The sequence below is a fragment of the Pseudopipra pipra genome, chromosome 4 (assembly GCF_036250125.1).
Source record: "Pseudopipra pipra isolate bDixPip1 chromosome 4, bDixPip1.hap1, whole genome shotgun sequence".
NCBI lineage: Eukaryota > Metazoa > Chordata > Aves > Passeriformes > Pipridae > Pseudopipra > Pseudopipra pipra.
The window spans coordinates 66,495,721-66,510,029 of record NC_087552.1 but is presented as its reverse complement, the minus strand read 5'-3'; the positions used below and the strand labels follow the sequence as shown (position 1 = coordinate 66,510,029).

At 36.6% G+C, this 14,309-nt stretch overlaps 1 protein-coding gene across 1 annotated transcript in view; it reads left to right on the top strand.

Moving 5' to 3' along the window:
- Window positions 1–10,496, top strand: part of MSANTD1 (Myb/SANT DNA binding domain containing 1) — a 37,468-nt gene extending 26,972 nt beyond the window's left edge. Inside the window, 2 exon segments of the mRNA XM_064653359.1 lie at window positions 1,098–1,382; window positions 9,457–10,496. Of these exon segments, the coding sequence (XP_064509429.1) occupies window positions 1,098–1,382; window positions 9,457–9,697 (526 nt within the window). The 3' untranslated portion in view covers window positions 9,698–10,496.
- Window positions 10,497–14,309: the final 3,813 nt, after the last annotated feature.

Here is a 14,309-nt window from a genome sequence, read left to right as displayed (position 1 = left end):
TCAAGAAAGGGGGCTGGGCCAGGTGTCCAGGGATAGTTTTTATCCTTCTTTTTTTTCTGCAAATGGAAACCTCTTGCTATCTGTGAGAATCAGATTTGGTGCAGCTTTTTGTTAATTTGAATGAAATCTGGTTTATGAAAATGGAGCATTTGTTATTGGTCTTGCCTTTCCTGTTGTGTTCCCTTCCTGCATTTTGAGTAACAAGATCCCAACTGGGAAAGGCAAATTAAAAGAAAGTTTGTGACTCTGCCTGGGCACTGGAGCTTCTTTGAGACGTATAATTCATCTATACACCTCAGTTTTATATTTCTCAGTAAAACGAGATAAAACCCAAATAAAATAACAATGGGTACCAAGTGGGATAGCAGTGAAACTTCTGTGAGGACTGAATAATAGATCTCATAGTAAAATGCATGTGAAAAGACAAGGTCATAGTTGACAGTCCATTCGCTGTAATGCTTTTGTTTATGCTATTTCTAATGTGTTATTAACTGATTTTGCTCGTGTTTTGTTTTGCCTTTTTTGTTTTTGTAAATTAATGAAATTCTGTGCTTCTGCCTACACTGATCTTTATTCTGTAACAAATGAACAGACATCTACATCTCATGGTTATTACTGGGATGTTTACCAAGACAATTCAGAATTTTTAGGAAATATTAGGAAAAGTATATGAATTATATTTATAGCCACTTGTATTCAATATGGAAAACAAATATTAATTCTTCAAAGAATGGAAGGACAGGGCTGCCCACAGTTTGGTAAAGGCTGTGATGTGTTGCCTACTCTAGTTGTCAGGGGCTGTTGTCAGATTAGTTAAGCCTGGTGTTCTGTAAGGGAAAAAAAAATTATTCAACCACCAACGTAGTCCTGTTTCCATTAGAAGTTGTAATGTTCTTTATTTGTATTCAATTTAATTTGGGGTTTGTGTCTAACTTTTAATCACAGGTCAAACCTAGGAAAAGAACCTGAAAAGCTTCATTGGAGATTAAAAAAGTTTGAGTCCTAAATGTGACCAAAACAAATGTTTTGAGATAGGTCTCTGTGAAAAGTACTTTTATAGGAAAACAAGCTTTAATGTTGTGTGCCTTTTCTTGCAGGAAATTAAAATGCATGACTGATAGTGAAACTGTTGCACCTGACTGGCCTTACTACAAAACCATTGACAGGATCTTATCCAAAGTGACAGACCACAGCGATGTGAAAATGCATGAAAATCAACAACCAGGTCCTTCTACATCACAGACAGAGGCTTCTCAGTCTCCATCAGCTAAGTCTACACCGCTGTATTTGCCATATAACCAGTTTACATATGAAGGAAGGGAAGAATGCTTTGAAGATGAACATTCAGAAAGCTCATCAAGCTTACTTTCTTACAAGCTGAGGTAGCATCTATTTTCCGCCCTTTCTTGTATTTTACAGAATGAACCAGATCTGCCCTGTAAAGGGGACACCCTCACACATTTTTCTCTGACAACTCTTGTGTTTCTTCTGTAAATCACAAATGACATCTGTTCTCCAGTATCAGCCATTTTGTTGAATTAGGGAATTTTCTTTATTTATTTATGAGAGACTGAAAGGGAGTAGGAGAACCGAGCAAAAAGTTGTATATTATTGCCAAAATTCAGCATGCATGTCATGGCTCACATCAGGTAGAGTGTTTATAATAGGAGTACAGGCATGATCAAGAGAGTCCTGCGGTGCAATCAGAGGTATAACATACTGCTTACATGATTTTTGGCTTGCTCTGGTCTTGCTTTTGATATGACTATGAAATTTCTCTGGCTTCAGTTGTTATTGAGATGGTGAAAAGATGCAAACTAAATATTTCTGTGGACACTGAAAAGCTATTCATGCAGTTTGAAAGTACATTGCAATGTTTTAAATACAATTGAGAACGTCATTTTTTAAAAAAGTAAATGCCAGTTTGAGATGCAAACACGTGTTTCCTTTTTTGATATGACTGGAGTTCTCTGGAAGGCAGAGTTTTAACAAAAGGCAGGGTTGTACTCCTGACACAGATTTTAGACTTTCTGGTCTCATTTTTCATCCAGAGTGGTGTGAAATAAGAGTTGATTACAGTTTTCTGGCAGGAAAAAAGTTGATCCTAGAGATCCTTATCACGAGGCTGTGGGGCTTTAACTGTAACAGTAAAATTACCTGTCAGTCATGCAATTGTGAAGATGTTGAGCTGGAAGAAGAACCAACCTAACAAGTTTGAATTATTGTTTCCAGACCCCCTCTTGGATGTATAAAACTAGGGTAAATTCATTAAATCATTCAAGCAAATAGTCCTTGAATAGCTGATTATTTTTTAAAACTTTTTTTTTTGGCAACTGCCTGTTTATTAGGGTGTGTAATTCTTGAACTGTAGCAACCCTTTTGTTCACAAAAAAAGATTTTTTTCATCCTGATTCACTGTAAGTAGTTAATAGTCCTGGTACACAAACTCACTTGACTTTAGAATTTGCAAACTCCAAAGTCACATTTCAGATGCAATAACTTTATTCCCAATTAACTGTTTGATTCACAATAACATTAAATAATATGTAATTAGAAGGTTACTTTTCCACAGATGTGGTAGAGTTTATTAACTAGACTATTTAAGAAGGCAGGCATACTCTCACAGTCTCTACTATAAAAAAAATTTGTGCAATATAATATTGTGCATATTATTTAACAGCAAGCTATGGACACATTCACAAGTTAAAATACAGCTCCACTTTTTTTTAAAAAAAGAAAAAGTTGAGCAGCAGATACCACTTGAGAGACCAGTGTAATATTTCAGGTGAGCATCATGATCAGATTAAAAGCGAGAACGCAGTTGTGATAATGGGACATGTATCTGGCAGGAAAAGGAATGTTATTCCAATAGTCAGAGTAGGCTGGAAAACCTTGTCCAGATTGTCCAGAATGAGAGAAGAGTAGGGAACCCTTTCTTGACCAGAAGGAAATACAGGAGTTGTTAATGATATCAGATGGGTCAAAATCACTTAGAGTTGCCATGGTAAGACAAGGAAGTTAATTCTTTTAGACTTACTAATGGAAAATTATGAACTGAAAAGCAATTTTCAGCCTAAGCAATTAGCTTGTCATCCTGTATTTAAAAAACACTTTGAAATAGCCAACAAGAGAGCAAAGAATTACCATATAAAATTTGGGTCTGTCTTGGCTTTTTTTGTAAATACCCTTTCCTCTAAACACACAAAAGGAACTGAAGACAATACTGGGATTTGAAATTAAAAGACTTTTTAGGTCCTCAATTTCCCTCTCTATTTTTGTGCTTAATGGCTGTGTAGAACAATTACTTTGAAAAATATTTTGAAAAATATACACACAAATCTATATGTAAAATATAGATGTGGTTTACAGCTGTATATTTTACAAGTTACACTATGGGAATTTTTTTTTCAGTAATAAAAATCCTAATGTTATGACAACAAGAGGTAGTGAAAAAACCCTTCAAACAGTAGTTCTAAGTCAACTTTTAAACTTCTGAAAACTTTCCTGTAATTCCTTTAAAATCTCCAACGCAGCTTTTGAGTGCCAGCTTTGTGTTTTGCACAGTATCCTTGAACATAGCAGGAAGCTACTTGGCTATATAAATTTTAACTTAAAAAAAGTATTTCAATGTAATGTTTAGCTTTCATGATAGAGAAAAATGTCAAGTTTTATTCTTCAATCAGACTAAAAATAGTTGAAACTGGTTTTCTTTGCATTTTGTTTGAGTTTGGGACCTTCTTACAAAACCCAAATTTTGCTAGTGATAATACAATTAATGTGGGATAAAATTAATTTTAATTTTTCTTTCAATTTGCAAATGAGAAAAACATCTGGAATCCCTATATCTCTTTAATGAGGCGCCTGCTATTTTGTTAGCATTGTTCTAACACTGCTCTTGGGCTTCAACAAAGCTCGTATTATACTGCATAAAACATCTGACAATAATAGATTTATTCTATAATGGCCGTATAATATAGTGCCATGTGGTGGAGTCTTGCACTGCAGCTTAAACTTTTAAAATCCAAATTCCTGACACCATTATAAATGATGTTTTATGTAATTGAAAACAGTGTTTTTTCACCCTGTGGACTAATTTTCATTGTTAAAGTAATGGCAGAATATAATTATACAGGCTGTGAATGTGGTTCAGACTTCATCTGTTCTTCCATTTCTATTGCACTGAAAATGGGGGTGAATGAGCTATTTTCATAGATTAAAAGACCGTAATAAACCCACCATATCATCTAGTCTGACTTCTTGATAGATACCATTTGAATTTGGTTACTCTGGTGTGGAGCCCAGAAATGTTATGGAGAGAGAGGGTTCTGTGCCATCCTTCCCTTAGCAGGGGACAACATGCCTCTGCTGTCCTCCACTTCTTTGTTTCTATGATTTGTTTGAGTCTTGGAAATGTTTTACTGGATTCCAGTCTGGATCTGATAAATTCTGAAGATGGAGAATTCACTCTTCCCTTGCTTCCAGTGATAAGTAAACCCTTGTTTGAACCAGTCCCTTGTTTCTAATGCAAATTCAGTGAATGACACTGTCAGATGTTGCTTCGATTTACCTTTCTTTTCACTATATCGGAGATCCTTTCAGTATTTTTTGCTTTTTGCCTCAGGGTAGTTGTGTACCATGATCACACTGTCTTTGGTATTCTTTAATTTTTAAATGTAGATTAAGTGATTTGGTACAGAAGGTTTACACGTGGAGAAAGAGTAAGAATTGGTAACATAAATTAACCAAGATATGAATTAAAAGAAATGCATTAAAACTTGGTGATCATGCTAATTCTGGAAAAAGCAGTTTTGGCAAAGCCTTTAATATTTCTAAAATTATGCCATGGCTATTTAAATCTGAATGGGCATAATCTACAGAGAAGTTTGAGCTTTAGGCTATGCACATTATGTAGTACATCTTAACTCATTATGCAGACTTGTTATCATAGCAAGGTGCTTTGCCCAGGCTCCAAGCCATTTTTGTGGTTCTTTTCTATGCTTTACTTCAAGGATGAGCCTTGTTAATTCCTGAATGCATTTGGCTGTGTTTGAATGAGCTTAGTTTACCAGAAGATCCAGGTTGCCTGATCCTTGGTCCTTATACTCTGAAGATCTTTGTGCCATTTCCAATATTAATATTGCTTATTGCCAGATCACTTCTAATTATTTTCCCTAAAGATATGGGTTATGGAGGTCTGCTCAGGTTTGTACATAGCTAAAAAAGTGCAAACAAGAAGGAAACAGCTGTTAGGTGTTGAAAGCCATAAATTCCAGAATCTGATTGTACTGGAGACCCATTTGCCATGAGGTAGTAAGAAAGGAAGAAGTAAGAAAGGAAGAATTCTTGTTATGGTTTTGTGGAGGTAATACATTTTGATAGATTACTCTTTGTATTCAACTCCTGCTTGATTAATTATTCACACACATCCCTGAACAAGTCCCATTGGATGAGTGTAAGCAATCAATCAAGGAACTTTTAATTGAACAGTGAATTAAATTGATATTAGATAGGCAGACAACAAATGCATTTGAGACTTGCCTAATATCTTGCCTGATTATATCTGGAGGTTTTGCTTTCTTCCCCCTTGTGTCCAATACACACTGTTCTTTCTGCTCAGTCTCCTACATGAGGTGGAACATTTTCTTTTCCTTGGTTGGCTTCCTTTGAACCTTGCCTCTCTGTTTTAGAACATCGCATGGAAATAGCTTCGTGAGTTTCTACTTGGAACATGATGCCTGTGCCAAAGCTCTTTCCTACTTTGTTCATGTGGCCAGGGGAATGCCAATGCCAACCTTTTGGAGGCTCCCTGACATAGATACTGGAAGTCCAAGAGTATCAGCAGATTGTATTAGAGGTCCTTGATTTTCTAGGCTCCTCTTTCCTCCAGATCTTGGAATTTACTTTCAGAGTCTAGGCTTGGCAAGCAGGGAGATGCTTCTTTGGCAGGAGCTGTGGATACTGTCACGAGCTCTCCTTCAGGAGCTATTCTGCAAGACGAGAGGATTGTAAGTGCCAAGTCCTTACTATAAACTTGTGAGTGACCACAGAACCCTCTCACTGACAGTCACTATGGCTGGAAAGAAAAGGAGATCAGGACCACCACCAAAGCCAGGGATTCCTGAAATAAGTATTTCTTTTCAGTGAAGGCTGTCTAATTACCAAGTTGTGTTTGTTAATGGTAAACAAATAGAGAGAGTACTTCAGAGACCTTGATAAGAATCCTTGTTCTTTTAGGGGCACTTCTCTGTGCTGAAAGACGATTTTGATCTAGCACTCATCAGTGGATGCTTTCTTAGTTATTAACAGACTGAAGATACTGCTGACACAGTTCCCCAGGTAGCTGCCATCGCCACCAGACATTTTGCTACTCTTTTCTCTCTGGGTCTGTGCAGGACAGTTACTGTTGTGGATGTACGGTATTACATCTTACAGGTTTTGGATGGATCACATTTAACTGAAAAACAGGTAAAATCCTTTGCAGACTCTAGGAAAGTATGATTCAAAGTTTGTTTTTTTTTCTCTTGAAAATAAGACTTATTTTAATTTTTTCAATCTAACTCACTCCATCTTTATTTTTCATGGGGTCTTTTGTTGGTCTCAATTGAAATTAAAAACCAAACAGCAGCCACGAATGCCAAGAAAGCCACACAATACTCAGTGAATCTCATTACCATTGACAAGCCTCAGATTTTCTCTCTCATTCTTTATTAAGGACCATTCTTACCAGGGCTTACTTTGACAACACACAAGCCCTCTTGTGGCTCTAGGAGTGAGTTCCTACTTGTTTCAAGACAAGAAGTCTTGCCATAGCTACTTCGTACTACTGTGTTAGGGAAGAGGATAGAGATTCATCAGGTTTTCAACATTTAAATCCTCTGTGAAGACAAAAGGTGACTTTGGCTAAAATAATATCATCATTTCAGAAAGGTTCTTGCTCTGCATACCAGAACTTGTGCACTCTTTGTGAACGTGAGTTCAGTGATGGGAACCTTGGAATGACAGATTCAGTGTTGTCCATAGACACTTGCCTGACCTCTTTGAGACCTACATGTGAAATAATTCTGTCCCTTAGAGTTAATGAGGAGAAACAGAATTTGGTGTCAGGCAAGACCTATTCTCACAAAACTGTGATAATTTTGGTCATCAGCGGCAAGCTTGACTCACAGTTTGAGCAGAGCAGCATATATTGATTTTATGCACATTTTTTTTGATGCCCCAAATCAAATATGCTATATAGAACCTGCAAAAGTGAGTTTATTTTTCATACCTTCCAAAGTTTTGTTTAGCATAAAGATGATAGCTTCTCCTTTCCCTTAGCATCGCCGTAGCAGTATAATGTTATTGAAGTCCTTTGAGTTGTACAAGTAACTTCAAAGTCTTGGATAGTCTGAAAGCCAGTGGTCTTTTTTCACCCTTTTAGTGTACATTTATGAAGGAAGATTGTTGCTCGTTCTTGCCTGTGCAGAGAGGGGCAGCACATTCAAATGACTAAACAGTACTCAAAACAGTTTCCCTCAAGACCAATTCTAATTTTTTTTTCCTCTAAGAATTTAATAGCATTTAATTTAATTACTTGTTTCTTTCCATGGACCTCACCCTTTCTGGGTCATTGCACTCTTAAATGTCAAGGGGCTTGTGTCTTTTTCTTATATTTGTGTGAAGTCTTTCAGGTGCTTAGGATTGTTTATTTCTCTTGCTGAGAGATCTGAATGTCATAGTCGCTGTTGCACAAAGCCTGTCAAGTAGGATAAGAACATGAATGAAAGTATGATACAAATCTACCACAGCTGAGTGACCTCCCCTCCACTACCGTTCTTGACATTAATAAAAACACATTCCTCAAGAGTTCAAGTTATCCTTATTCAAGGATGTCTTAAAAACTGCAAGATGTTGACATGGCATACTAGTCACAACTGTGCCATCTCATTATTGCATTTCACCTAGAAAAGATACTGCATTTGGCAGAACACGACTGAGATGGCTGTTTGTGTCAAGGAACTTCAAGACACATCATCAGATAACTTTGATGTTGGGGACTCCAGTCTGGAGTTACAAAAAGCCTGAATGAAGACATGGACTAGCACTTGAAGTTAGAAAAGAAGTTATCCACCTCTAACTGGAGGTTTCTCAGATGTGTACTATACTTACACATATTCCTTCTTCTTGCCTTTCTTCCTCCTTCATGTTTTAGCATGACTCTTTCTTAGATTACAGGTTAAGAGCAACAGATCTCTTTGTGTGTTCTCACTTGTATGCAGTGTGGGCTGGTTTTCAATCCATGTGTTGTTCAGTCACCCTAAGTTAGGACAGCCATGTGAACTATTCACCTTGAAAGCATTGTCTTTATTGCATGTTTATCTCTCTTCCAAAACAGAAACTCAGAATGATACAACATAGATGAGATTCTTAAAATATTCCCCAAATTCCACATGGCAGTTCTACATGTTTCAGATGAGGATGTACAGTTTGATACACGCTTGTCTAACTTCCATAACCTGAGAGAGAGTTATTCTGCCACAGAAATGTCAACGTGGCTGGGTACACAGACAGACTTGAATTCAACCATCAGGTGTTTTGCACCCTCAGCTTTCTCAGCTGCTCCTCGTAAGACTTGTGCTCCAGGCCTGTCCCCAGCTCTATTGACCTTCTCTGGACTTGCTCCAGCACCTTAATGTCTTTATTGTCATGAGGGGCCAAAAAATGATCCCAGAATTTGAGGTGCCTCAGCAGTGCCGAGTACAGGGGGACAATCACTGCCCTGGTCTTTCTGGCCACAATATTGCTGATCCAAGCCAGGATGCCATTGGCCTTGGCCACCTGGGCACACTGCCAGCTCATGTTCAGCTGGCTGTCAACCAGCACCCCTAGGTCTTTTTCCACCTTTTCCAACTTTTATGTTGTTTATAATGTTTTGTGATGAAATATAAAAAAAGAGTGGTCAGTGCAACTGCTGTATCTTGGTGCAAGGCTGAATTCCAAGACTAATATCCTGTAGTGGGACCAGCCTTACTGATGCAATGCTTTAAAAAACAAGCTGTAAGTTACCACCACACGTAACTGTGTAGCACTTTTTCTCAACTGGATGGTTATTGCAGCTTTAAAATTGGAGTTTCAATGGCCACATAAGCCAAATGTCTCTCCCAATACAGTGTATAAATTCAGTGTGTAAGAAATGTCAAGATTAAAAAAAGAAAAAAAAGCCTGGTATTCCACAGGGAAAGTTCTTATTAAAAACAATGAGATGTAAAAACTTTTTCTTTTTATAATCTGTAACACCATGCAATAATACTTACGTTTTGGCATGAACTTGAGAGGGAATTTATTGGAGAACGTGGGAGTTTAAAAATACAACTAGGTTGTAGCTTGGCCAAGAATGTGCTATAGAATTTTAGGTTCTAACTTTTTTCTTTTTAATATAAATATGAGTTTAATTGTTAACAAATATTCACATTTCAGAGCTGAAGAAAGACCAGTTAAGAAAAGAAAAATGCAAAACTGCAGCTTCCAAAAGAAGAAGCTAAAATTAATGGAAGCTATGTTGGAAGAACAGAAGAAGTTGAGTAGAGCTATGGAAGAAACCTGCAGAGAAGTGCGCAGGATCCTGGATCAGCAAAACATCATTCAAGTTCAAAGCTTACAGTTACAGGAGAGAATGATGAATCTACTGGAGAAAATGATCTCCAAATCTAATGTGTAGTTTCCTTTGTGAATGCCTCTGAGATTACTATTGCTACTATAGATAACCCTTTATTGCACACCATATGTGTGTCTGTTGCTCTATTCCCAGGTTTTCCATGGAAATTAAAACCCTAGTGTAATCTTAGTTAAGCAAAAGAAGAGACAATGCAGGGCAAGAGCTATCCAGTATGATAAAATTAGTGCAATATATGCCTAAGTTGAATTATTTTTATACAGAAAGGTTAAGGGATGAATAGCTCGGGGAACTGAAGTACTGTTTATGCCTAGGTCAGGTATTGTTTTGCAAACAGTGGTGTTGTATATTGCTTCACATCAAGGACTACAGCTTGATCTGTTTTAGAAGAATGAAACAGTGCATTTCTAAACATGGTAATTGCACCTTGACTTTGCTGATGATTAAACCCTGTTTTGAAACATATGCCTGATTGTATAAGTGACCTACGGTTTTTGTGAAGAGCTAGTTGGGACCATGAGGTACATCCTTTTAAACTCCATGCCTGATATGAATAGTACTCTAAAGTATTAGGGTAAAAATAATCTATTCAAATACATTTTTTGATATAAAAAGAACCCCCCCCCAACCACCTTACTATATACTGAATACTAAAATGTATAGAAGATACTTGAAGTTGCTTTTGATATTAAACGTTTAATTTTTTTCATTATTAACTGGAATCTGTTGACTTAAACAACCAGCAATGAAAACTCGCATTTATTCTCTATCACAAAAGAAAAAATATTGTACTGTGTGTATATACATATATAATGTCTATCAAATGAAATAAAAAAAAAAAAGAGAAGACACTTATTATTGCTGTGCAGATAGTTTGCTTTGGGACAGCAGAAAATACTGGGAGCAATAACCATGGTCAGAAGTTTACAATTATTAATTGCAGTGTAAAGATCTCCTATGCTGATGCCCAAAATACAGAGATGGAAGTCAAGAAGAACATTCAACTCCTCAACAGCAGTATTTGCTGCTGGCACGGCTCCTGTGTGTGTTTAGATGTTTGAAGGGGGGTCTGTAAGGCAGATCGACATGGATGCACCACACGAGGGAGCCGAAGGCATAAAGGACTGTGTCTTGGGAGTTACGATGAAGCACCAGCAGGTGTTTGGCTCTTCAGTGAAACAAGACATTTAAATACCCCTAACCTTAAATTCAAAAATTCACTGGCTGAATTTCCTATATACCATTTCTTATTGTGTTCTCCTTGAAAAACATGTTTCTGCTGCATTTATTGTATAGGCAAGAGTGAAGGTTGGATTCAGGTATAGAAACTATAGAATTAGTACTAGGAACTCAGGCCATTTTCCATTCTTCCTATTCAGTAATGTCCCCTCTTGAAACTTTGCCTTTGAAGGTGTTTGCATTCTCCTATATAATTTAATGTGTTGTTGCCTGTGCTAAGGTAAACTAAACTATTTTAAATCCAGACACAACAAATTAATCTCTAATTATACTTGCTGAACAGGATAAAGGTTATGCTCACCAACTAAATTAATAATACATGGAGATATTTCTTAGAAGATCCTGCAGGTATGAAGATTAAGAGTTATTAAATGTGGCCCATTCCTACAGAGTTTAATTAACGATAACAGGATAAGGCAAATGTAGTAGAAAACTGAAATTGCAGAAAATGGTGGCTGCTGAAGTATAAACAAAATAACTTTCCTTTACTCCACCTTTACTACAGCAATTGCATGATTTGAAAAGTGGCAAGTATCTGTTCTGATTCTGCAGAATAGTTTTATACATTTCAAATGTAGATCTGTCAGAGATTCAGGTGAGCTGATGTATCCATGTTGTAGTGCTTCCTGACACTTTAATGTGTTTAGAGTAAGATATAAAGAAACTCTCCCCTGGCTCCACGGGAATTAATATTTACTGATACTATCTACTTGAACCATAAAGCAATTAAATCCAATTAATGAGCAATAACAATGGCAACATATTTGAACCTTGTACCATAGAGTAGGTAGCCCCTCTCCTTGCATGTTATTACAGGTCCAGAGCTTTAGGAACACAGGAATGGAGGAAATCTACTTATTCCTTGCCTGCTAAGGCATAAGAACCATGTCATATAATCCCTTTGGTAAATGTGTGGACCTGTATCTTAAAATGAGTCAGATGTTTTATTCTCCAAATTATATGCATTACAGATGGGTAAACTGCCATTTAGAAGATTGCTTCTGGGATTATTCCTGATCAATTTATACCAATTTCTTCTTGTATCAGCACTGGTTTTGCCGCTTTATGTGGTGGTCAGTCTTGAGAGCCGGATGTTGTCTCCCATGCAGCCCTTCTTCTGATGGATAACACTCTTTTGTAAGGTAGGATTTTGATGACTGTTTTGTTAATTTTGCTCTGAGTTCATCCATTTTAAAGGTGAATGACCAGAATGATATACAGCGTTCTAGATGAGACTCTGAACATTGTCTTACATAACCGCATTAAAGGAATTGGTGTTTTCTGGAAGTTGCGAGATTTTTTTCTGTATAAAACATCATTTTTATTAGTTAAATTTAGTAGTTCAGTTTTAAAACCTCATCTCTCAAAAAAGGCTTTATTCCCATCAATGCAGATTATCTGTGTTTTAGCCCTGGTTTTGCCTAGAGAGTGAACATGGCCCTGCTGTAGACAAATATTATTAGTTTCATGTATGATAGAGTTTTTCTAATGCTTTTTGACAACAGGTTGAAAATTCCTTACCTACCCATAGTTCTTTTTGCTGCTGTTTCATTTGTTCCTGTAAAGATGGAACATTTACTTGAACAAAAAGTTGAGTGTGTTTTTCTGGGGATTTTTTTATTTAAGGTAGGCACATCTTCCTCATCTCTATGGGACAGTTAGCTTCAGGTATAGATATTTGAATGTTTGAGATATTCAGACTAATTATAACTTGAAAGACCTGCCTAGAATTAAAATGCCTGGTAGAATTCCTGGTTTTGCAAAACAGAGACACTGCCTCTGTGTCTGTATGAGTAGGGAGTTGAGTGTAATAAATGTTCAAGGGGAGCACGTCAAGGGTTATTCAAGTTTATCGTGACATTAAAGGAACTTCCTCATGGCTTCTAGAAGTGTGATCAACAAATAAACTGTAGCATAGGAAAATAAATTTCTTATTTTCAGGGCAGTAATGGGGTCAAGTCAGTATGACACTGCTTTCACTAAATGCAGTGCCTGTATTACACACACAGATGGTGCAAATGGAAAAATTAAATAGCGGAGGAAATATACTGCCTGGAGGCAGGTGACTTTTGTAAGTGATGCAAAAATAGAAGGAAAAGGAGCCTGAGGAGGCAAATGAGGAACATGCAAGCAAGTAAGGAGAAGCAGATTGCGGTGAAAGATGGGAAAATACATGTTGGGCAAAGGGGCAATGTAAATGCCTCCAAACGAAACTAGTAATGATGGGTGAGAAGGAACACAACATTTTAAAAGACAAGAAAGTGAAAATAAAGAAAAAGCATCATGTTCAAGGAGAAAAGTCAGAGGATGAAAAGCTAACACTAGTGAAATTCTGTATATTTTGAATAGACAGCTCCTACAGATAACTTAGAGAAGTTATAAATGGTGTACAGCAAGAAATGAGATTTTTTCCCACCAGAGAGAAAATAAGTCTCTGGACCAATATTTGGAAGCAAAAATATTTTTCACAAACTAGAGAGATTAAGTAATTTGCAGAAGGATCCCATTATAATTAAACAGCATTTTCTCATTTGGTTTTAACAATTTTTTGGTTAAAATAGTTTGTAACTGTTTTTTTTTTTTTTTACTTCTTGACCTCAAATTGGAGAAGCATTTTAAGATTTCAATTTATTTCAGGCCTTGCCAAGTTTAACAGTTACCCACCAAACCACGCAATATATTTATGGACAGGAATGTCTTTTATAATTTCCTCCATAAACTGGTGTCTCTTTTGCAAAGTACAAAACCAGCAGAAAAAAATGTATACAGGATTTAAAAATTATATTTCCAGACTTAGTCTGCCCAATTTGGTGTAGGCAAATAGCTTACAACTCTGTAACCCAAAGTTGACAGCCTGGTTCTGTGAACAGTCCCATGTTCTAAAGACAATGGGACTACTCAAATGAATAAATATATTGAACTCTGCACGTATATGTTTGCGAGATCAGCTCCTATGCTGATAATGTAATGTGAAAGGCAAATTTGAAAAAGAAATTTAGGAACATTTGGTGGTGTTATGTCAGCAAGTAAATACTAACCATCTGGTCTCTAGATTGCTAATCTATTTCCCCTGATTTTATGGGTAGCATACTTCCTGTGTGTGCAAGCTTGAGACTACATCATTAAACTTTTGTGTTGATCTTTTTTAGTGTTTTAACAGAAACATTTAAAATACTTTGCCATTTTGGATGTGAAATTTTCTTCCCATACATAATTTTTCTGGTTGGAAATTTTTCATTCTACTGCAGCTTACTTTAAGGTGTTTTATTGAACCATATTTCTAATAAGGATGAATAATTTCAGGTATGTTCTTTAAAAAACAGACCAATAATCTGCAGTGAATGACATCATTATCTAGGACCAAGTAATTACAACCTATAGGATCTCAGTTTCATCCTAGTAAAAAGTGATGTCATAG